At 35.3% G+C, this 23,590-nt stretch overlaps 3 protein-coding genes and 2 long non-coding RNA genes across 6 annotated transcripts in view; all 5 read left to right on the forward strand.

Annotated features, from left to right (window-relative positions):
* LOC116943709 (uncharacterized) overlaps positions 1-2,831 on the forward strand; it is a 48,810-nt gene extending 45,979 nt beyond the window's left edge. The window contains exons 48-52 of the mRNA XM_076067970.1: positions 925-1,119; positions 1,505-1,598; positions 1,755-1,899; positions 2,035-2,218; positions 2,584-2,831. Coding sequence (XP_075924085.1) covers positions 925-1,119; positions 1,505-1,598; positions 1,755-1,899; positions 2,035-2,218; positions 2,584-2,687 — 722 coding nt within the window. The 3' untranslated portion in view covers positions 2,688-2,831. The remainder of the gene's footprint in view (positions 1-924; positions 1,120-1,504; positions 1,599-1,754; positions 1,900-2,034; positions 2,219-2,583) is intronic.
* Positions 2,832-2,981: 150 nt separating this feature from the next.
* LOC142925108 (uncharacterized) lies at positions 2,982-5,755 on the forward strand. 2 transcript variants are annotated; one of them, XR_012942213.1, is made up of 6 exons: positions 2,982-3,706; positions 4,010-4,099; positions 4,588-4,681; positions 4,838-4,982; positions 5,118-5,301; positions 5,663-5,755. It is a non-coding gene; the product is annotated as an uncharacterized LOC142925108 (long non-coding RNA). The 2 variants fall into 2 exon arrangements; XR_012942212.1 differs by having other exon boundaries at positions 4,838-5,301.
* Positions 5,756-6,235: 480 nt separating this feature from the next.
* Positions 6,236-8,837, forward strand: LOC142925102 (uncharacterized). Its single transcript, XR_012942206.1, has 6 exons — positions 6,236-6,488; positions 6,632-6,782; positions 7,088-7,177; positions 7,669-7,762; positions 7,919-8,382; positions 8,745-8,837. It is a non-coding gene; the product is annotated as an uncharacterized LOC142925102 (long non-coding RNA).
* A 593-nt stretch (positions 8,838-9,430) lies between these two features.
* On the forward strand, positions 9,431-16,591 carry LOC142925116 (uncharacterized). Its single transcript, XM_076067984.1, has 17 exons — positions 9,431-9,570; positions 9,714-9,864; positions 10,170-10,262; positions 10,754-10,847; positions 11,004-11,148; positions 11,284-11,467; positions 11,833-11,922; positions 12,414-12,507; positions 12,664-12,808; positions 12,944-13,127; positions 13,493-13,582; positions 14,074-14,167; positions 14,324-14,468; positions 14,604-14,787; positions 15,597-15,723; positions 15,834-15,978; positions 16,580-16,591. The coding sequence occupies exons 4-17, from the start codon at positions 10,768-10,770 to the stop codon at positions 16,589-16,591; spliced, it is 1,719 nt and encodes a 572-aa protein (XP_075924099.1). The 5' UTR covers positions 9,431-9,570; positions 9,714-9,864; positions 10,170-10,262; positions 10,754-10,767.
* LOC142925117 (uncharacterized) lies at positions 15,672-23,459 on the forward strand. The gene is made up of 20 exons (XM_076067985.1): positions 15,672-15,978; positions 16,122-16,275; positions 16,580-16,672; positions 17,161-17,254; positions 17,411-17,555; positions 17,691-17,874; positions 18,240-18,329; positions 18,821-18,914; positions 19,071-19,215; positions 19,351-19,534; positions 19,900-19,989; positions 20,481-20,574; positions 20,731-20,875; positions 21,011-21,194; positions 21,560-21,649; positions 22,141-22,234; positions 22,391-22,535; positions 22,671-22,854; positions 23,220-23,309; positions 23,449-23,459. The coding sequence occupies exons 4-20, from the start codon at positions 17,175-17,177 to the stop codon at positions 23,457-23,459; spliced, it is 2,049 nt and encodes a 682-aa protein (XP_075924100.1). The 5' UTR covers positions 15,672-15,978; positions 16,122-16,275; positions 16,580-16,672; positions 17,161-17,174.
* Positions 23,460-23,590: the final 131 nt, after the last annotated feature.

Consider the following 23,590-nt stretch of genomic DNA (forward strand, 5'->3'; position numbering starts at 1 on the left):
CAACGGAGAAACACAAACAAATAGACAAAAAATTGCCCGTTTTGAAACGACTGTACGCCGTATGGACATGAAAACTAAATTTCGCTGTATAAAGTATGAGTAAACCGTATGGTTGACAGCTATAAATATTTGTTATAAGAATAGGTTTTCCCCTTTTTTTCTGGCAACAAAACTAAAACCTTTTTACAAAGGTTTTTACAAAGGTTTCAGTTTGAGACGAGACTCAAAAGAAAGATGTCTCTGGTGTGGACCAATCAGTTTCAAGGACAATGCATAAATTATCAGAGTATGTTTTTTGTTTGCACTCTGACCACAAGTATTGCCGTTAATGCAGACATGATTCCTTGTAAAACGGTTTCAGTTTTGTTGCCAGAAAAAAGGGGAAAAACCTATTCTTATATTTGGTACTAGCAAATGAGGTCCCATGATGTAGATGCTCACCCCGAGCTCTCATTACTCTGATAGTGCATTGTCTTTGTGCTGTACGCCTTTTAGCGTCCTCTGGGCTAACACCGTTTGAGACTAGGCTCAAAAGAAAGATGTCTCTGGTGTGGACCAATCAGTTTCAACGACAATGCATATATTATCGGGGGATATTTTTGGTTTACATTATGACCACAAGTATTGTGGTTAATGCAGACATTCCTTGTAAAAAGGTTTCAGTTTTGTTTCCAGAAAAAAGGGGAAAAACCTATTCTTATATTTTGGTACTGGCAAAGGAGGTCCCATTTGTTGTTATACCTAGCAAGATTCAAATGAAGTTAGCAACTATTATATCCCGTCTGATAAGTTATACAGAAATGGTCTCTAGCTATATATTTACATTTTCAAAAGTGTACTTTTCTATTTTCATTCATTCCTGCTTAATATATTTCTAGGTATTAAAAAAGAACTAATCTTGCATTCTCGTCCTTCTTACATTAGCTTCGACAACTGCACCTGTCTCAATAAGCAAACTAACAGGTTCTACGACTCCAGAAAAAAGCATAACAACAAAAGTTTACACTACTCCAGAAGGAACCACAAAAACAAAAGTTCACACCACAACAAAAGAACGTACAACAAAAGTTTACACGACTCCAGAAGCACCCACGACAACACAGGTTTACACGACTACACGTAAGGCTTTTATACTTCTACCCAATCTCTGCATGTTATAACTAATTGAGTGCTGTGGGATGTACTTAATGATATATTTAAATATAACTCGAAAACTGTGCCACAATCATTGAAATTCCTCTTATATGTTTAATATTATAGAAAATGTTATGTTATCCGGCATCCATGGGTATTGGGAGGTGCCGGTAAATCAAATATGCTGGTTATCTCAGAGTTACGTAAAAAGTGTGAAACTAATGTAACACGGATGTTATGCTACAATTAGATATGATTTTTTCCTCAGCACGAATCCACAGAGCCTAAGAATATGTTTAGTGCACCTATGAAATGTTGAAACAATGGAAAACAAGTGTTTATAAAGAACCATTCTTTTTTGTCACTGCAGCTTGTTCAACACCAATGAAGAATCCTGAGATTTCATATTCATCAGGAGATGTTCCTGAAAAAGGCAAACCATGGTCTCCAAGTAGTGATGACAAGTAAGATACAACGTAGAAAATATCTTACACTTACACCTGAACTCTATCATATTATATATTCATGGTATGCTGTAAGGTAGTACATAATATACCTTTAAAAACAATTGTGTGCAGTGAAATCATGGTAATTTTCATATTCTTGTCCGTGTTGTTCAGCTCCCCATACATAGAAGTTAAAATACCTCCAGGAAGTACATTTGTCGGCGTAAAAACCGAGGGTAATCCAGAGCAACCTCAGTGGGTTTCAAAATATGAAATTTCATACACCACCGATGGAGTTCACTGGGTGGTAATTGACAAGGTAATCTTTACATCTCACCCAACACATTATTTGAGCACGTATTTTGTCATATCGTGAATTGAGAGTGATAATTACCTTCATGGAATTTCTAATGGTTCTCTCCAACATTAACCACTTTCTCTTCTATTGCATTAGGTATTTGAAGGCAATCATGACAGCACCACGGAACAAACCAACTACGTGGTACCTTCAATCCCAGATGTTGTAGCCATACGTATCATACCCGTAGAATGGATTGATAATGGAGTTAAGCATACAGATGAATCATATGAAAAAATAAGCATCATTGTAACAGTTCTGCTAGATTGCAAAGCTTCATGTAAGTACACACTACTTATTTCATATTTCACTCACAAACCAATGTAGCAATTGAACGTGTTCCTTTATCCTTCATTGTTATAAAACAATAATTGTTGTTAAAACTCTATTCATTTTCACGTGCATATTTATAAAATACATCCAACAAAACGATTTCATGAATACTCGTACACTATTACCAATAATTACACTTCCATTAATAATATTGATGTCGTTATGAATACGGACAAAGTTTTCCTTATGAAAGTTAATTTTCTGTATGTTACTTATTGCTTTAAAAATGGTTGAATTTATTGCCGTAATTAGCAACAGTGTAAGGATATTTTCTGCACCGTACGTGTAACGTACTTTTTTTTTCCTTAACAGCAACAACAATACAAGTTTCAACAACTGAAACATCAACACCGCCCACTCCCACCCCTAAAGTGACAACAACAAGCATTCAGACCACAACACGTAAGGCCATATAATTGCCTTCTTCATATTGGAAACTTTAATTCGGTTTAATCCTCTAAAATTGAAAACAACATAAATCTTAAAGAGTTATCCTCAAATATTCACGTAAAAAACGTACTTAACTACTGGTATTGATTCCAGCTTAAGATATTGCTCGGTATGAAAAAGGATTAACCATTCTTGCATTCTTCCACATATGTACAATGTATGATCATACTCTGTAATGCATGCCGCGTCATATACTTTTTACATGAAAAAAAACATTCATGCCATAATCATTAGGAATACTATTAAATGACTCATATTGTCAACAAGGGCTTTAAACGTGAATTTTGTTTGATTTTCATTGCAGCTTGCTATTACATAATGCCTATCCCGAAGATATCATACTCCTCCTCAAGTGATGAGCAAACATCGGCAGAATCAGCAAGTTCAGAGGTTGACTCTCATGAATCCTGGACCCCAAACAAACATGACAGGTGCGTTTATACTCTTCGCGAATGCCCACATCAAGGACATGTTTACTTAAGATAATTCTAAGAATCATCTGTACATTTTGCTGTCAGTAATTCTTCTCTGTAATTTTTACAGCAACCCATACATACAATTCCAGTTCCCTTCAGGGAATGAAGTTATTGGTATACAAATCAAGGGCAAGGAAGAAAAGAATGAGTGGGTTACAAAATTCACAATTTCCTACAGTGTTGATGGAATTGTATGGATTCCACTAAACAAGGTAATACTTTTACAGGTGTCAACGAGTCTTAACATGTTAATTGTGCGAGTGTTGTGGAATAACATGTAACTTTACAATCACAATGCAAGTATGCTGACGGGATATTTTAAACCATCTTTGTAATGACTGCTTTTATTTTTCAGATATTTGATGGCAACTCTAAGGGACACCCGGAAATCATCATTTTTTTCAGCCCATCTATCCCCTCCGATGCTGCTTATGTCCGTGTTTATCCTATTGAATATCATGGGCACATCAGCTTACTTGCTGAACTTCTACAAGCCTGTCAGCTTGAGTGTAAATGACCTATTCCTTATTTTCTTTGTACCACTTTATTGTCAAATGTACTGCTTGGCATCAACAAGAAAATAACTTGCCTGGCATATTTTCCCTCGTACCACTTCATTAATAAACATACTCGATTACCAATAATTACACAGGCATTAATAATGTTGACGCTCTCATAAGGTTTTCCTTGCAAAAAAAATGTCTGCAATTTACCTCTTGGTTTAAACAAGTGCTGAATTTATTGCTATACTTATCAACCGCATGAGTATTTTCTGCATCGTATGTGTAACGTACATTTTTTTTCCTTAACAGCAACAACAAAACAAGTTCATACAACTGAAACATCAACACCGCCCACTCCCACCCCTACAGTGACGACAACAAGCATTCAAACCACAACACGTGAGGCCATATCATTACCTTCTTTGTATTTTAGACCAATGTTGCTTTCATATTGGAGTGATACAACTTTTTCAGGTTTCCAATATGAACGTTAGGATATGAACGTTTCCAACAGTAATATTATATGTATTTCCAGATCAGTGTTGATTTCATTTGTCAATTATAAAACGAATGGAGGCTTCCGAGATCAACGTTAGCATACTGTCATTAATAAACAAATGTTTCATTGCAGTCTCCATTCCTTGTCAACATTTAGCCACTCTCATTAGAACATTGAAACGCCGTACCTTTACGGATTTATATTGCTTGACTGTGTTTAAAATGTGTGAGGCGAATGTAACACGGATGTTAGGCTACAATTCGAAGATTTATATTTTTTCTCACAGTGTTAATCCACAGAGCCTATGAATATGTTTAGTGCACCTATGAAATGTTGAAACAATGGAAAACAAGTGTTTATAAAGATCCATTCTTTTTTGTCACTGCAGCTTGTTCAACACCAATGAAGAATCCTGAGATTTCATATTCATCAGGAGATGTTCCTGAAAAAGGCAAACCATGGTCTCCAAGTAGTGATGACAAGTAAGATACAACGTAGAAAATCTCTTACACTTACACCTGAACTCTATCATATTCTGTATTCCTGGTATGCTGTAAGGTAGTACATAATATACCTTTAAAAACAATTGTGTGCAGTGAAATCATGGTAATTTTCATATTCTTGTCCGTGTTGTTCAGCTCCCCATACATAGAAGTTAAAATACCTCCAGGAAGTACATTTGTCGGCGTAAAAACCGAGGGTAATCCAGAGCAACCTCAGTGGGTTTCAAAATATGAAATTTCATACACCACCGATGGAGTTCACTGGGTGGTAATTGACAAGGTAATCTTTACATCTCACCCAACACATTATTTGAGCACGTATTTTGTCATATCGTGAATTGAGAGTGATAATTACCTTCATGGAATTTCTAATGGTTCTCTCCAACATTAACCACTTTCTCTTCTATTGCATTAGGTATTTGAAGGCAATCATGACAGCACCACGGAACAAACCAACTACGTGGTACCTTCAATCCCAGATGTTGTAGCCATACGTATCATACCCGTAGAATGGATTGATAATGGAGTTAAGCATACAGATGAATCATATGACAAAATAAGCATCATTGTAACAGTTCTGCTAGATTGCAAAGCTCCATGTAAGTACACACTACTTATTTCGTATTTCACTCACAAACCAATGTAGCAATTGAACGTGTTCCTTTATCCTTCATTGTTATAAAACAATAATTGTTGTTAAAACTCTATTCATTTTGACGTGCATATTTTCAAAATACATCCAACAAAACGATTTCATGAATACTCGTACACTATTACCAATAATTACACTTCCATTAATAATATTGATGTCGTTATGAATACGGACAAAGTTTTCCTTATGAAAGTTAATTGTCTGTATGTTACTTATTGCTTTAAAAATGGTTGAATTCATTGCCGTAACAACAGTGTAAGGATATTTTCTGCACCGTACGTGTAACGTACTTTTTTTTTCCTTAACAGCAACAACAATACAAGTTTCAACAACTGAAACATCAACACCGCCCACTCCCACCCCTAAAGTGACAACAACAACAAGCATTCAGACCACAACACGTAAGGCCATATAATTGCCTTCTTTATATTGGAAACTTTAATTCGGTTGAATCCTCTAAAATTGAAAACAACATAAATCTTAAAGAGTTATCCTCAAATATTCACGTAAAAACGTATTTAACTACTTGTATTGATTCCAGCTTAAGATATTGCTCGGTATGAAAAAGGATTAACCATTCTTGCATTCTTCCACATATGTACAATGTATGATCATACTCTGTAATGCATGCCACGTCATATACTTTTTACATGAAAAAAAACATTCATGCCATAATTATTAAGAATACTATTCAATGACTCATCTTGTCAACAAGGGCTTTAAATGTGAATTTTGTTTGATTTTCGTTGCAGCTTGCTATTACATAATGCCTATCCCGAAGATAACATACTCCTCCTCAAGTGATGAGCAAACATCGGCAGAATCAGCAAGTTCAGAGGTGGACTCTCATGAATCCTGGACCCCAAACAAACATGACAGGTGCTTCTTATACTCTTAGCAAATGCCCACATCAAGGACATGTCGTTAAGATAATTATAAGAATCATCAGTATGTTTGCTGTCATTAATTCTTCTCTGTAATTTTTACAGCAACCCCTACATACAATTCCAATTCCCTCCAGGGAATAATGTTATCGGAATACAAATCAAGGGCAAGGAAGAAAAGGAGGAGTGGGTTACAAAATTCACAATTTCCTACAGTGTTGATGGAATTGTATGGATTCCGCTGAACGAGGTAATACTTTTACAGGTTTCATCGGGTCTTGACATGTTAATTGTGCGAGTGTTGTGGAATAACATGTAACTTTACAATCACAATGCAAGTATGCTGACGGGATATTTTAAACCATCTTCGTAATGACTGCTTTTATTTTTCAGATATTTGATGGCAACTCTAAGGGACACTCGGAAATCATTTTTTTCAGCCCATCTATCCCATCCGATGCTGCTTATGTCCGTGTTTATCCTATTGAATATCATGGGCACATCAGCTTACTTGCTCAACTTCTACAAGACTGTCAGCATGAGTGTAAATTACCTATTCCTTATTTTTTTTGTACTACTTTATTGTCCAATGTACTGCTTGGCATCAACAAGAAAATAACTCGCCTGGCATATTTTTCCCTCAAACCAATTCATTAATACACATACTCGATTACCAATAATTACATCGGCATTAATAATGTTGACGCTCTCATAAGGTCTTCCTTGCAAAATAAAAACGTCTGTAAATTACCTCTTGGTTTAAACAAGTGCTGAATTTATTGCTATACTTATCAACCGCATGAGTATTTTCTGCATCGTATGTGTAACGTACATTTTTTTCCTTAACAGCAACAACAAAACAAGTTCATACAACTGAAACATCAACACCGCCCACTCCCACCCCTACAGTGACAACAACAAGCATTCAAACCACAACACGTGAGGCCATATCATTACCTTCTTTGTATTTTAGACCAATGTTGCTTTCATATTGGAGTGATACAACTTTTTCAGGTTTCCAATATGAACGTTAGGATATGAACGTTTCCAACAGTAATATTATGATATGTATTTCCAGATCAGTGTTGATTTCATTTGTCAATTATAAAACGAATGGAGGCTTCCGAGATCAACGTTAGCATACTGTCATTAATAAACAAATGTTTCATTGCAGTCTCCATTCCTTGTCAACATTTAGCCACTCTCATTAGAACATTGAAACGCCGTACCTTTAAGGATTTACATTGCTTGACTTTGTTTAAAATATGTGAGGCAAATGTAACACGGATGTTAGGCTACAATTCGAAGATTTATATTTTTTCTCACAGTGTTAATCCACAGAGCCTATGAATATGTTTAGTGCACCTATGAAATGTTGAAACAATGGAAAACAAGTGTTTATAAAGAACCATTCTTTTTTGTCACTGCAGCTTGTTCAACACCAATGGAAAATCCTGAGTTTTCATATTCATCAGGAGATGTTCCTGAAAAAGGCAAACCATGGTCTCCAAGTAGTGATGACAAGTAAGATACAACGTAGAAAACCTCTTACACTTACACCTGAACTCTATCATATTCTGTATTCATGCTATGCCGTAAGGAAGTACATAATATACCTTTAAAAACAATTGTGTGCTGTAAAATCATGGTAATTTTCATATTGTTATCCGTGTTGTTCAGCTCCCCATACATAGAAGTTAAAATACCTCCAGGAAGTACATTTGTCGGCATAATAACCGAGGGTAATCCAGAGCAACCTCAGTGGGTTTCAAAATATGAAATTTCATACACCACCGATGGAGTTCACTGGGTGGTAATTGACAAGGTAATCTTTGCATCTCACCCAACACATTATTTGAGCACTTATTTTGTCATATCGTGAATTGAGAGTGATAATTGCCTTCATGGAATTTCTAATGGTTCTCTCCAACATTAACAACTTTCTCTTTTATTGCATTAGGTATTTGAAGGCAATCATGACAGCACCACGGAACAAACCAACTACGTGGTACCTTCAATCCCAGATATTGTAGCCATACGTATCATACCCGTAGAATGGATTGATAATGGAGTTAAGCATACAGATGAATCATATGACAAAATAAGCATCATTGTAACAGTTCTGCTAGATTGCAAAGCTTCATGTAAGTACACACTGCTTATTTCATATTTCACTCACAAACCAATGTAGCAATTGAACGTGTTCCTTTATCCTGCATTGTTATAAAACAATAATTGTTAAAACTCTATTCATTTTCACATGCATATTTTCAAAATACATCCAACAAAACGATTTAATGAATACTTGTACACTATTACCAATAATTACACTTCTATTAATAATATTGATGTCATTATGAATACCGACAAAGTTTTCCTTATGAAAGTGAATTGCCTGTATGTTACTTATTGCTTTAAAAATGGTTGAATTCATTGCCGTAATTAGCAACAGTGTAAGGATATTTTCTGCACTGTACGTGTAACGTACTTTTTTTTTCCTTAACAGCAACAACAATACAAGTTTCAACAACTGAAACATCAACACCGCCCACTCCCACCCCTAAAGTGACAACAACAACAAGCATTCAGACCACAACACGTAAGGCCATATAATTGCCTTCTTTATATTGGAAACTTTAATTCGGTTGAATCCTCTAAAATTGAAAACAACATAAATCTTAAAGAGTTATCCTCAAATATTCACGTAAAAACGTATTTAACTACTTGTATTGATTCCAGCTTAAGATATTGCTCGGTATGAAAAAGGATTAACCATTCTTGCATTCTTCCACATATGTACAATGTATGATCATACTCTGTAATGCATGCCGCGTCATATACTTTTTACATGAAAAAAAACATTCATGCCATAATTATTAAGAATACTATTCAATGACTCATCTTGTCAACAAGGGCTTTAAATGTGAATTTTGTTTGATTTTCGTTGCAGCTTGCTATTACATAATGCCTATCCCGAAGATAACATACTCCTCCTCAAGTGATGAGCAAACATCGGCAGAATCAGCAAGTTCAGAGGTGGACTCTCATGAATCCTGGACCCCAAACAAACATGACAGGTGCGTCTTATACTCTTCGCAAATGCCCACATCAAGGACATGTCCTTAAGATAATTATAAGAATCATCGGTATGTTTGCTGTCATTAATTCTTCTCTGTAATTTTTACAGCAACCCCTACATACAATTCCAATTCCCTCCAGGGAATAATGTTATCGGAATACAAATCAAGGGCAAGGAAGAAAAGGAGGAGTGGGTTACAAAATTCACAATTTCCTACAGTGTTTATGGAATTGTATGGATTCCGCTGAACGAGGTAATACTTTTACAGGTTTCATCGGGTCTTGACATGTTAATTGTGCGAGTGTTGTGGAATAACATGTAACTTTACCATCACAATGCAAGTATGCTGACGGGATATTTTAAACCATCTTCGTAATGACTGCTTTTATTTTTCAGATATTTGATGGCAACTCTAAGGGACACTCGGAAATCATTTTTTTCAGCCCATCTATCCCATCCGATGCTGCTTATGTCCGTGTTTATCCTATTGAATATCATGGGCACATCAGCTTACTTGCTCAACTTCTACAAGACTGTCAGCATGAGTGTAAATTACCTATTCCTTATTTTTTTTGTACTACTTTATTGTCAAATGTACTGTTTGGCATCAACAAGAAAATAACTCGCCTGGCATATGTTTCCCTCAAACCAATTCATTAATACACATACTCGATTACCAATAATTACATCGGCATTAATAATGTTGACGCTCTCATAAGGTCTTCCTTGCAAAATAAAAATGTCTGTAAATTACCTCTTGGTTTAAACAAGTGCTGAATTTATTGCTATACTTATAAACCGCATGAGTATTTTCTGCATCGTATGTGTAACGTACATTTTTTTCCTTAACAGCAACAACAAAACAAGATCATACAACAACTGAAACATCAACACCGCCCACTCCCACCCCTACAGTGACAACAACAAGCATTCAAACCACAACACGTGAGGCCATATCATTACCTTCTTTGTATTTTAGACCAATGTTGCTTTCATATTGGAGTGATACAACTTTTTCAGGTTTCCAATATGAACGTTAGGATATGAACGTTTCCAACAGTAATATTATGATATGTATTTCCAGATCAGTGTTGATTTCATTTGTCAATTATAAAACGAATGGAGGCTTCCGAGATCAACGTTAGCATACTGTCATTAATAAACAAATGTTTCATTGCAGTCTCCATTCCTTGTCAACATTTAGCCACTCTCATTAGAACATTGAAACGCCGTACCTTTAAGGATTTACATTGCTTGACTTTGTTTAAAATGTGTGAGGCAAATGTAACACGGATGTTAGGCTACAATTCGAAGCTTTATATTTTTTCTCACAGTGTTAGTCCACAGAGCCTATGAATATGTTTAGTGCACCTATGAAATTTTGAAACAATGGAAAACAAGTGTTTATAAAGAACCATTCTTTTTTGTCACTGCAGCTTGTTCAACACCAATGGAAAATCCTGAGTTTTCATATTCATCAGGAGATGTTCCTGAAAAAGGCAAACCATGGTCTCCAATTAGTGATGACAAGTAAGATACAACGTAGAAAACCTCTTACACTTACATCTGTACTCTATCATATTCTGTATTCATGCTATGCCGTAAGGAAGTACATAATGTACCTTTAAAAACAATTGTGTGCTGTAAAATCATGGTAATTTTCATATTGTTATCCGTGTTGTTCAGCTCCCCATACATAGAAGTTAAAATACCTCCAGGAAGTACATTTGTCGGCATAATAACCGAGGGTAATCCAGAGCAACCTCAGTGGGTTTCAAAATATGAAATTTCATACACCACCGATGGAGTTCACTGGGTGGTAATTGACAAGGTAATCTTTGCATCTCACCCAACACATTATTTGAGCACTTATTTTGTCATATCGTGAATTGAGAGTGATAATTGCCTTCATGGAATTTCTAATGGTTCTCTCCAACATTAACAACTTTCTCTTTTATTGCATTAGGTATTTGAAGGCAATCATGACAGCACCACGGAACAAACCAACTACGTGGTACCTTCAATCCCAGATATTGTAGCCATACGTATCATACCCGTAGAATGGATTGATAATGGAGTTAAGCATACAGATGAATCATATGACAAAATAAGCATCATTGTAACAGTTCTGCTAGATTGCAAAGCTTCATGTAAGTACACACTGCTTATTTCATATTTCACTCACAAACCAATGTAGCAATTGAACGTGTTCCTTTATCCTTCATTGTTATAAAACAATAATTGTTGTTAAAACTCTATTCATTTTCACGTGCATATTTTCAAAATACATCCAACAAAACGATGTAATGAATACTTGTACACTATTACCAATAATTACACTTCCATTAATAATATTGATGTCGTTATGAATACCGACAAAGTTTTCCTTATGAAAGTGAATTGCCTGTATGTTACTTATTGCTTTAAAAATGGTTAAATTCATTGCCGTAATTAGCAACAGTGTAAGGATATTTTCTGCACCGTACGTGTAACGTACTTTTGTTTTCCTTAACAGCAACAACAATACAAGTTTCAACAACTGAAACATCAACACCGCCCACTCCCACCCCTACAGTGACAACAACAAGCATTCAAACCACAACACGTGAGGCCATATCATTACCTTCTTTGTATTTTAGACCAATGTTGCTTTCATATTGGAGTGATACAACTTTTTCAGGTTTCCAATATGAACGTTATGATATGAACGTTTCCAACAGTAATATTATGATATGTATTTCCAGATCAGTGTTGATTTCATTTGTCAATTATAAAACGAATGGAGGCTTCCGAGATCAACGTTAGCATACTGTCATTAATAAACAAATGTTTCATTGCAGTCTCCATTCCTTGTCAACATTTAGCCACTCTCATTAGAACATTGAAACGCCGTACCTTTAAGGATTTACATTGCTTGACTTTGTTTAAAATGTGTGAGGCAAATGTAACACGGATGTTAGGCTACAATTCGAAGATTTATATTTTTTCTCACAGTGTTAATCCACAGAGCCTATGAATATGTTTAGTGCACCTATGAAATGTTGAAACAATGGAAAACAAGTGTTTATAAAGAACCATTCTTTTTTGTCACTGCAGCTTGTTCAACACCAATGGAAAATCCTGAGTTTTCATATTCATCAGGAGATGTTCCTGAAAAAGGCAAACCATGGTCTCCAAGTAGTGATGACAAGTAAGATACAACGTAGAAAACCTCTTACACTTACATCTGTACTCTATCATATTCTGTATTCATGCTATGCCGTAAGGAAGTACATAATATACCTTTAAAAACAATTGTGTGCTGTAAAATCATGGTAATTTTCATATTGTTATCCGTGTTGTTCAGCTCCCCATACATAGAAGTTAAAATACCTCCAGGAAGTACATTTGTCGGCATAATAACCGAGGGTAATCCAGAGCAACCTCAGTGGGTTTCAAAATATGAAATTTCATACACCACCGATGGAGTTCACTGGGTGGTAATTGACAAGGTAATCTTTGCATCTCACCCAACACATTATTTGAGCACTTATTTTGTCATATCGTGAATTGAGAGTGATAATTGCCTTCATGGAATTTCTAATGGTTCTCTCCAACATTAACAACTTTCTCTTTTATTGCATTAGGTATTTGAAGGCAATCATGACAGCACCACGGAACAAACCAACTACGTGGTACCTTCAATCCCAGATATTGTAGCCATACGTATCATACCCGTAGAATGGATTGATAATGGAGTTAAGCATACAGATGAATCATATGACAAAATAAGCATCATTGTAACAGTTCTGCTAGATTGCAAAGCTTCATGTAAGTACACACTGCTTATTTCATATTTCACTCACAAACCAATGTAGCAATTGAACGTGTTCCTTTATCCTTCATTGTTATAAAACAATAATTGTTGTTAAAACTCTATTCATTTTCACGTGCATATTTTCAAAATACATCCAACAAAACGATGTAATGAATACTTGTACACTATTACCAATAATTACACTTCCATTAATAATATTGATGTCGTTATGAATACCGACAAAGTTTTCCTTATGAAAGTGAATTGCCTGTATGTTACTTATTGCTTTAAAAATGGTTGAATTCATTGCCGTAATTAGCAACAGTGTAAGGATATTTTCTGCACCGTACGTGTAACGTACTTTTTTTTTCCTTAACAGCAACAACAATACAAGTTTCAACAACTGAAACATCAACACCGCCCACTCCCACCCCTACAGTGACAACAACAAGCATTCAAACCACAACACGTGAGGCCATATCATTACCTTCTTTGTATTTTAGACCAATGTTGCTTTCATATTGGAGTGATACAACTTTTTCAGGTTTCCAATATGAACGTTAGGATATGAACGTTTCCAACAGTAATATTATGATATGTATTTCCAGATCAGTATTGATTTCATTTGTCAATTATAAAACGAATGGAGGCTTCCGAGATCAACGTTAGCATACTGTCATTAATAAACAAATGTTTCATTGCAGTCTCCATTCCTTGTCAACATTTAGCCACTCTCATTAGAACATTGAAACGCCGTACCTTTAAGGATTTACATTGCTTGACTTTGTTTAAAATGTGTGAGGCAAATGTAACACGGATGTTAGGCTACAATTCGAAGATTTATATTTTTTCTCACAGTGTTAATCCACAGAGCCTATGAATATGTTTAGTGCACCTATGAAATGTTGAAACAATGGAAAACAAGTGTTTATAAAGAACCATTCTTTTTTGTCACTGCAGCTTGTTCAACACCAATGGAAAATCCTGAGTTTTCATATTCATCAGGAGATGTTCCTGAAAAAGGCAAACCATGGTCTCCAAGTAGTGATGACAAGTAAGATACAACGTAGAAAACCTCTTACACTTACATCTGTACTCTATCATATTCTGTATTCATGCTATGCCGTAAGGAAGTACATAATATACCTTTAAAAACAATTGTGTGCTGTAAAATCATGGTAATTTTCATATTGTTATCCGTGTTGTTCAGCTCCCCATACATAGAAGTTAAAATACCTCCAGGAAGTACATTTGTCGGCATAATAACCGAGGGTAATCCAGAGCAACCTCAGTGGGTTTCAAAATATGAAATTTCATACACCACCGATGGAGTTCACTGGGTGGTAATTGACAAGGTAATCTTTGCATCTCACCCAACACATTATTTGAGCACTTATTTTGTCATATCGTGAATTGAGAGTGATAATTGCCTTCATGGAATTTCTAATGGTTCTCTCCAACATTAACAACTTTCTCTTTTATTGCATTAGGTATTTGAAGGCAATCATGACAGCACCACGGAACAAACCAACTACGTGGTACCTTCAATCCCAGATATTGTAGCCATACGTATCATACCCGTAGAATGGATTGATAATGGAGTTAAGCATACAGATGAATCATATGAAAAAATAAGCATCATTGTAACAGTTCTGCTAGATTGCAAAGCTTCATGTAAGTACACACTGCTTATTTCATATTTCACACACAAACCAATGTAGCAATTGAACGTGTTCCTTTATCCTTCATTGTTATAAAACAATAATTGTTGTTAAAACTCTATTCATTTTCACGTGCATATTTTCAAAATACATCCAACAAAACGATGTAATGAATACTTGTACACTATTACCAATAATTACACTTCCATTAATAATATTGATGTCGTTATGAATACCGACAAAGTTTTCCTTATGAAAGTGAATTGCCTGTATGTTACTTATTGCTTTAAAAATGGTTGAATTCATTGCCGTAATTAGCAACAGTGTAAGGATATTTTCTGCACCGTACGTGTAACGTACTTTTTTTTTCCTTAACAGCAACAACAATACAAGTTTCAACAACTGAAACATCAACACCGCCCACTCCCACCCCTAAAGTGACAACAACAACAAGCATTCAGACCACAACACGTAAGGCCATATAATTGCCTTCTTTATATTGGAAACTTTAATTCGGTTGAATCCTCTAAAATTGAAAACAACATAAATCTTAAAGAGTTATCCTCAAATATCCACGTAAAAACGTATTTAACTACTTGTATTGATTCCAGCTTAAGATATTGCTCGGTATGAAAAAGGATTAACCATTCTTGCATTCTTCCACATATGTACAATGTATGATCATACTCTGTAATGCATGCCGCGTCATATACTTTTTACATGAAAAAAAACATTCATGCCATAATTATTAAGAATACTATTCAATGACTCATCTTGTCAACAAGGGCTTTAAATGTGAATTTTGTTTGATTTTCGTTGCAGCTTGCTATTACATAATGCCTATCCCGAAGATAACATACTCCTCCTCAAGTGATGAGCAAACATCGGCAGAATCAGCAAGTTCAGAGGTGGACTCTCATGAATCCTGGACCCCAAACAAACATGACAGGTGCTTCTTATACTCTTCGCAAATGCCCACATCAAGGACATGTCGTTAAGATAATTATAAGAATCATCGGTATGTTTGCTGTCATTAATTGTTCTCTGTAATTTTTACAGCAACCCCTACATACAATTCCAATTCCCTCCAGGGAATGAAGTTATTGGTATACAAATCAAGGGCAAGGAAGAAAAGGAGGAGTGGGTTACAAAATTCACAATTTCCTACAGTGTTGATGGAATTGTATGGATTCCGCTTAACGAGGTAATACTTTTACAGGTTTCAACGGGTCTTAACATGTTAATTGTGCGAGTGTTGTGGAATAACATGTAACTTTACCATCACAATGCAAGTATGCTGACGGGATATTTTAAACCATCTTTGTAATGACTGCTTTTATTTTTCAGATATTTGCTGGCAACTCTAAGGGACACCCGGAAATCATAATTTATTTCAGCCCATCTATCCCATCCGAAGCTGCTTATATCCGTGTTTATCCTATTGAATATCATGGGCACATCAGCTTACTTGCTCAACTTCTACAAGACTGTCAGCATAAGTGTAAATTACCTATTCCTTATTTTTTTTTACTACTTTATTGTCAAATGTACTGCTTGGCATCAACAAGAAAATAACTCGCCTGGCATATTTTTCCCTCAAACCAATTCATTAATACACATACTCGATTACCAATAATTACACCGGCATTAATAATGTTGACGCTCTCATAAGGTCTCCCTTGCAAAATAAAAATGTCTGTAAATTACCTCTTGGTTTAAACAAGTGCTGAATTTATTGCTATACTTATAAACCGCATGAGTATTTTCTGCATCGTATGTGTAACGTACATTTTTTTCCTTAACAGCAACAACAATAGAAGATCATACAACAACTAAAACACCAACATCGCCCCCTCACACCCCTACAGTGACAACAACAAGCATTCAAACCACAACACGTGAGGCCATATCATTGCCTTCTTTGTATTTTAGACCAATGTTGCTTTTATGTTGGAGTGATACAACTTTTTCAGGTTTCCAATATGAATGTTAGGATGTGAACGTTTCCAACATTAATATTATATGTATTTCCAGATCAGTGTTAATTTTATTTGTCAATTATAAAACGAATGGAGGCTTCCGAGATCAACGGTAGCATACTGTCATTAATAAACAAATGTTTCATTGCAGTCTCCATTCCTTGTCAACATTTAGCCACTCTCATTAGAACATTGAAACGCCGTACCTTTAAGGATTTACATTGCTTGACTGTGTTTATAATGTGTGAGGCGAATGTAACACGGATGTTAGGCTACAATTCGAAGATTTATATTTTTTCTCACAGTGTTAATCCACAGAGCCTATGAATATGTTTAGTGCACCTATGAAATGTTGAAACAATGGAAAACAAGTGTTTATAAAGAACCATTCTTTTTTGTCACTGCAGCTTGTTCAACACCAATGGAAAATCCTGAGTTTTCATATTCATCAGGGGATGTTCCTGAAAAAGGCAAACCATGGTCTCCAAGTAGTGATGACAAGTAAGATACAACGTAGAAAACCTCTTACACTTACATCTGTACTCTATCATATTCTGTATTCATGCTATGCCGTAAGGAAGTACATAATATACCTTTAAAAACAATTGTGTGCTGTAAAATCATGGTAATTTTCATATTGTTATCCGTGTTGTTCAGCTCCCCATACATAGAAGTTAAAATACCTCCAGGAAGTACATTTGTCGGCATAATAACCGAGGGTAATCCAGAGCAACCTCAGTGGGTTTCAAAATATGAAATTTCATACACCACCGATGGAGTTCACTGGGTGGTAATTGACAAGGTAATCTTTGCATCTCACCCAACACATTATTTCAGCACTTATTTTGTCATATCGTGAATTGAGAGTGATAATTGCCTTCATGGAATTTCTAATGGTTCTCTCCAACATTAACAACTTTCTCTTTTATTGCATTAGGTATTTGAAGGCAATCATGACAGCACCACGGAACAAACCAACTACGTGGTACCTTCAATCCCAGATATTGTAGCCATACGTATCATACCCGTAGAATGGATTGATAATGGAGTTAAGCATACAGATGAATCATATGACAAAATAAGCATCATTGTAACAGTTCTGCTAGATTGCAAAGCTTCATGTAAGTACACACTGCTTATTTCATATTTCACACACAAACCAATGTAGCAATTGAACGTGTTCCTTTATCCTTCATTGTTATAAAACAATAATTGTTGTTAAAACTCTATTCATTTTCACGTGCATATTTTCAAAATACATCCAACAAAACGATTTAATGAATACTTGTACACTATTACCAATAATTACACTTCCATTAATAATATTGATGTCGTTATGAATACCGACAAAGTTTTCCTTATGAAAGTGAATTGCCTGTATGTTACTTATTGCTTTAAAAATGGTTGAATTCATTGCCGTAATTAGCAACAGTGTAAGCATATTTTCTGCACCGTACGTGTAACGTACTTTTTTTTTCCTTAACAGCAACAACAATACAAGTTTCAACAACTGAAACATCAACACCGCCCACTCCCACCCCTACAGTGACAACAACAAGCATTCAAACCACAACACGTGAGGCCATATCATTACCTTCTTTGTATTTTAGACCAATGTTGCTTTCATATTGGAGTGATACAACTTTTTCAGGTTTCCAATATGAACGTTAGGATATGAACGTTTCCAACAGTAATATTATGATATGTATTTCCAGATCAGTGTTGATTTCATTTGTCAATTATAAAACGAATGGAGGCTTCCGAGATCAACGTTAGCATACTGTCATTAATAAACAAATGTTTCATTGCAGTCTCCATTCCTTGTCAACATTTAGCCACTCTCATTAGAACATTGAAACGCCGTACCTTTAAGGATTTACATTGCTTGACTTTGTTTAAAATGTGTGAGGCAAATGTAACACGGATGTTAGGCTACAATTCGAAGATTTATATTTTTTCTCACAGTGTTAATCCACAGAGCCTATGAATATGTTTAGTGCACCTATGAAATGTTGAAACAATGGAAAACAAGTGTTTATAAAGAACCATTCTTTTTTGTCACTGCAGCTTGTTCAACACCAATGGAAAATCCTGAGTTTTCATATTCATCAGGAGATGTTCCTGAAAAAGGCAAACCATGGTCTCCAAGTAGTGATGACAAGTAAGATACAACGTAGAAAACCTCTTACACTTACATCTGTACTCTATCATATTCTGTATTCATGCTATGCCGTAAGGAAGTACATAATATACCTTTAAAAACAATTGTGTGCTGTAAAATCATGGTAATTTTCATATTGTTATCCGTGTTGTTCAGCTCCCCATACATAGAAGTTAAAATACCTCCAGGAAGTACATTTGTCGGCATAATAACCGAGGGTAATCCAGAGCAACCTCAGTGGGTTTCAAAATATGAAATTTCATACACCACCGATGGAGTTCACTGGGTGGTAATTGACAAGGTAATCTTTGCATCTCACCCAACACATTATTTGAGCACTTATTTTGTCATATCGTGAATTGAGAGTGATAATTGCCTTCATGGAATTTCTAATGGTTCTCTCCAACATTAACAACTTTCTCTTTTATTGCATTAGGTATTTGAAGGCAATCATGACAGCACCACGGAACAAACCAACTACGTGGTACCTTCAATCCCAGATATTGTAGCCATACGTATCATACCCGTAGAATGGATTGATAATGGAGTTAAGCATACAGATGAATCATATGACAAAATAAGCATCATTGTAACAGTTCTGCTAGATTGCAAAGCTTCATGTAAGTACACACTGCTTATTTCATATTTCACTCACAAACCAATGTAGCAATTGAACGTGTTCCTTTATCCTTCATTGTTATAAAACAATAATTGTTGTTAAAACTCTATTCATTTTCACGTGCATATTTTCAAAATACATCCAACAAAACGATTTAATGAATACTTGTACACTATTACCAATAATTATACTTCCATTAATAATATTGATGTCGTTATGAATACCGACAAAGTTTTCCTTATGAAAGTGAATCGCCTGTATGTTACTTATTGCTTTAAAAATGGTTGAATTCATTGCCGTAATTAGCAACAGTGTAAGGATATTTTCTGCACCGTACGTGTAACGTACTTTTTTTTTCCTTAACAGCAACAACAATACAAGTTTCAACAACTGAAACATCAACACCGCCCACTCCCACCCCTACAGTGACAACAACAAGCATTCAAACCACAACACGTGAGGCCATATCATTACCTTCTTTGTATTTTAGACCAATGTTGCTTTCATATTGGAGTGATACAACTTTTTCAGGTTTCCAATATGAACGTTAGGATATGAACGTTTCCAACAGTAATATTATGATATGTATTTCCAGATCAGTGTTGATTTCATTTGTCAATTATAAAACGAATGGAGGCTTCCGAGATCAACGTTAGCATACTGTCATTAATAAACAAATGTTTCATTGCAGTCTCCATTCCTTGTCAACATTTAGCCACTCTCATTAGAACATTGAAACGCCGTACCTTTAAGGATTTACATTGCTTGACTTTGTTTAAAATGTGTGAGGCAAATGTAACACGGATGTTAGGCTACAATTCGAAGATTTATATTTTTTCTCACAGTGTTAATCCACAGAGCCTATGAATATGTTTAGTGCACCTATGAAATGTTGAAATAATGGAAAACAAGTGTTTATAAAGAACCATTCTTTTTTGTCACTGCAGCTTGTTCAACACCAATGGAAAATCCTGAGTTTTCATATTCATCAGGAGATGTTCCTGAAAAAGGCAAACCATGGTCTCCAAGTAGTGATGACAAGTAAGATACAACGTAGAAAACCTCTTACACTTACATCTGTACTCTATCATATTCTGTATTCATGCTATGCCGTAAGGAAGTACATAATATACCTTTAAAAACAATTGTGTGCTGTAAAATCATGGTAATTTTCATATTGTTATCCGTGTTGTTCAGCTCCCCATACATAGAAGTTAAAATACCTCCAGGAAGTACATTTGTCGGCATAATAACCGAGGGTAATCCAGAGCAACCTCAGTGGGTTTCAAAATATGAAATTTCATACACCACCGATGGAGTTCACTGGGTGGTAATTGACAAGGTAATCTTTGCATCTCACCCAACACATTATTTGAGCACTTATTTTGTCATATCGTGAATTGAGAGTGATAATTGCCTTCATGGAATTTCTAATGGTTCTCTCCAACATTAACAACTTTCTCTTTTATTGCATTAGGTATTTGAAGGCAATCATGACAGCACCACGGAACAAACCAACTACGTGGTACCTTCAATCCCAGATATTGTAGCCATACGTATCATACCCGTAGAATGGATTGATAATGGAGTTAAGCATACAGATGAATCATATGACAAAATAAGCATCATTGTAACAGTTCTGCTAGATTGCAAAGCTTCATGTAAGTACACACTGCTTATTTCATATTTCACTCACAAACCAATGTAGCAATTGAACGTGTTCCTTTATCCTTCATTGTTATAAAACAATAATTGTTGTTAAAACTCTATTCATTTTCACGTGCATATTTTCAAAATACATCCAACAAAACGATTTAATGAATACTCGTACACTATTACCAATAATTACACTTCCATTAATAATATTGATGTCGTTATGAATACCGACAAAGTTTTCCTTATGAAAGTGAATTGCCTGTATGTTACTTATTGCTTTAAAAATGGTTGAATTCATTGCCGTAATTAGCAACAGTGTAAGGATATTTTCTGCACCGTACGTGTAACGTACTTTTTTTTTCCTTAACAGCAACAACAATACAAGTTTCAACAACTGAAACATCAACACCGCCCACTCCCACCCCTACAGTGACAACAACAAGCATTCAAACCACAACACGTGAGGCCATATCATTACCTTCTTTGTATTTTAGACCAATGTTGCTTTCATATTGGAGTGATACAACTTTTTCAGGTTTCCAATATGAACGTTAGGATATGAACGTTTCCAACAGTAATATTATGATATGTATTTCCAGATCAGTGTTGATTTCATTTGTCAATTATAAAACGAATGGAGGCTTCCGAGATCAACGTTAGCATACTGTCATTAATAAACAAATGTTTCATTGCAGTCTCCATTCCTTGTCAACATTTAGCCACTCTCATTAGAACATTGAAACGCCGTACCTTTAAGGATTTACATTGCTTGACTTTGTTTAAAATGTGTGAGGCAAATGTAACACGGATGTTAGGCTACAATTCGAAGATTTATATTTTTTCTCACAGTGTTAATCCACAGAGCCTATGAATATGTTTAGTGCACCTATGAAATGTTGAAATAATGGAAAACAAGTGTTTATAAAGAACCATTCTTTTTTGTCACTGCAGCTTGTTCAACACCAATGGAAAATCCTGAGTTTTCATATTCATCAGGAGATGTTCCTGAAAAAGGCAAACCATGGTCTCCAAGTAGTGATGACAAGTAAGATACAACGTAGAAAACCTCTTACACTTACATCTGTACTCTATCATATTCTGTATTCATGCTATGCCGTAAGGAAGTACATAATATACCTTTAAAAACAATTGTGTGCTGTAAAATCATGGTAATTTTCATATTGTTATCCGTGTTGTTCAGCTCCCCATACATAGAAGTTAAAATACCTCCAGGAAGTACATTTGTCGGCATAATAACCGAGGGTAATCCAGAGCAACCTCAGTGGGTTTCAAAATATGAAATTTCATACACCACCGATGGAGTTCACTGGGTGGTAATTGACAAGGTAATCTTTGCATCTCACCCAACACATTATTTGAGCACTTATTTTGTCATATCGTGAATTGAGAGTGATAATTGCCTTCATGGAATTTCTAATGGTTCTCTCCAACATTAACAACTTTCTCTTTTATTGCATTAGGTATTTGAAGGCAATCATGACAGCACCACGGAACAAACCAACTACGTGGTACCTTCAATCCCAGATATTGTAGCCATACGTATCATACCCGTAGAATGGATTGATAATGGAGTTAAGCATACAGATGAATCATATGACAAAATAAGCATCATTGTAACAGTTCTGCTAGATTGCAAAGCTTCATGTAAGTACACACTGCTTATTTCATATTTCACTCACAAACCAATGTAGCAATTGAACGTGTTCCTTTATCCTTCATTGTTATAAAACAATAATTGTTGTTAAAACTCTATTCATTTTCACGTGCATATTTTCAAAATACATCCAACAAAACGATTTAATGAATACTCGTACACTATTACCAATAATTACACTTCCATTAATAATATTGATGTCGTTATGAATACCGACAAAGTTTTCCTTATGAAAGTGAATTGCCTGTATGTTACTTATTGCTTTAAAAATGGTTGAATTCATTGCCGTAATTAGCAACAGTGTAAGGATATTTTCTGCACCGTACGTGTAACGTACTTTTTTTTTCCTTAACAGCAACAACAATACAAGTTTCAACAACTGAAACATCAACACCGCCCACTCCCACCCCAACAGTGACAACAACAAGCATTCAAACCACAACACGTGAGGCCATATCATTACCTTCTTTGTATTTTAGACCAATGTTGCTTTCATATTGGAGTGATACAACTTTTTCAGGTTTCCAATATGAACGTTAGGATATGAACGTTTCCAACAGTAATATTATGATATGTATTTCCAGATCAGTGTTGATTTCATTTGTCAATTATAAAACGAATGGAGGCTTCCGAGATCAACGTTAGCATACTGTCATTAATAAACAAATGTTTCATTGCAGTCTCCATTCCTTGTCAACATTTAGCCACTCTCATTAGAACATTGAA

Source organism: Petromyzon marinus, chromosome 19 (assembly GCF_048934315.1).
Source record: "Petromyzon marinus isolate PM22_M1 ecotype Great Lakes invasive population chromosome 19, UKy_Petmar_22M1.pri1.0, whole genome shotgun sequence".
Classification (NCBI taxonomy): Eukaryota; Metazoa; Chordata; class Hyperoartia; order Petromyzontiformes; family Petromyzontidae; genus Petromyzon; species Petromyzon marinus.

Excerpts from the sequence above, each read along its gene's own strand:
- LOC142925117 (XM_076067985.1), top strand. The coding sequence starts at position 17,175 with ATGGAAAATCCTGAGTTTTCATATTCATCAGGGGATGTTCCTGAAAAA. Across the intron at positions 20,575-20,730 it reads TCTCCAAGTAGTGATGACAA|CTCCCCATACATAGAAGTTA; the intron begins GTAAGATACAAC and ends CGTGTTGTTCAG. Across the intron at positions 21,650-22,140 it reads AAGCATTCAAACCACAACAC|CTTGTTCAACACCAATGGAA; the intron begins GTGAGGCCATAT and ends TTGTCACTGCAG.
- LOC142925116 (XM_076067984.1), top strand. The coding sequence starts at position 10,768 with ATGGAAAATCCTGAGTTTTCATATTCATCAGGAGATGTTCCTGAAAAA. Across the intron at positions 10,848-11,003 it reads TCTCCAATTAGTGATGACAA|CTCCCCATACATAGAAGTTA; the intron begins GTAAGATACAAC and ends CGTGTTGTTCAG. Across the intron at positions 11,468-11,832 it reads GCTAGATTGCAAAGCTTCAT|CAACAACAATACAAGTTTCA; the intron begins GTAAGTACACAC and ends TTTCCTTAACAG.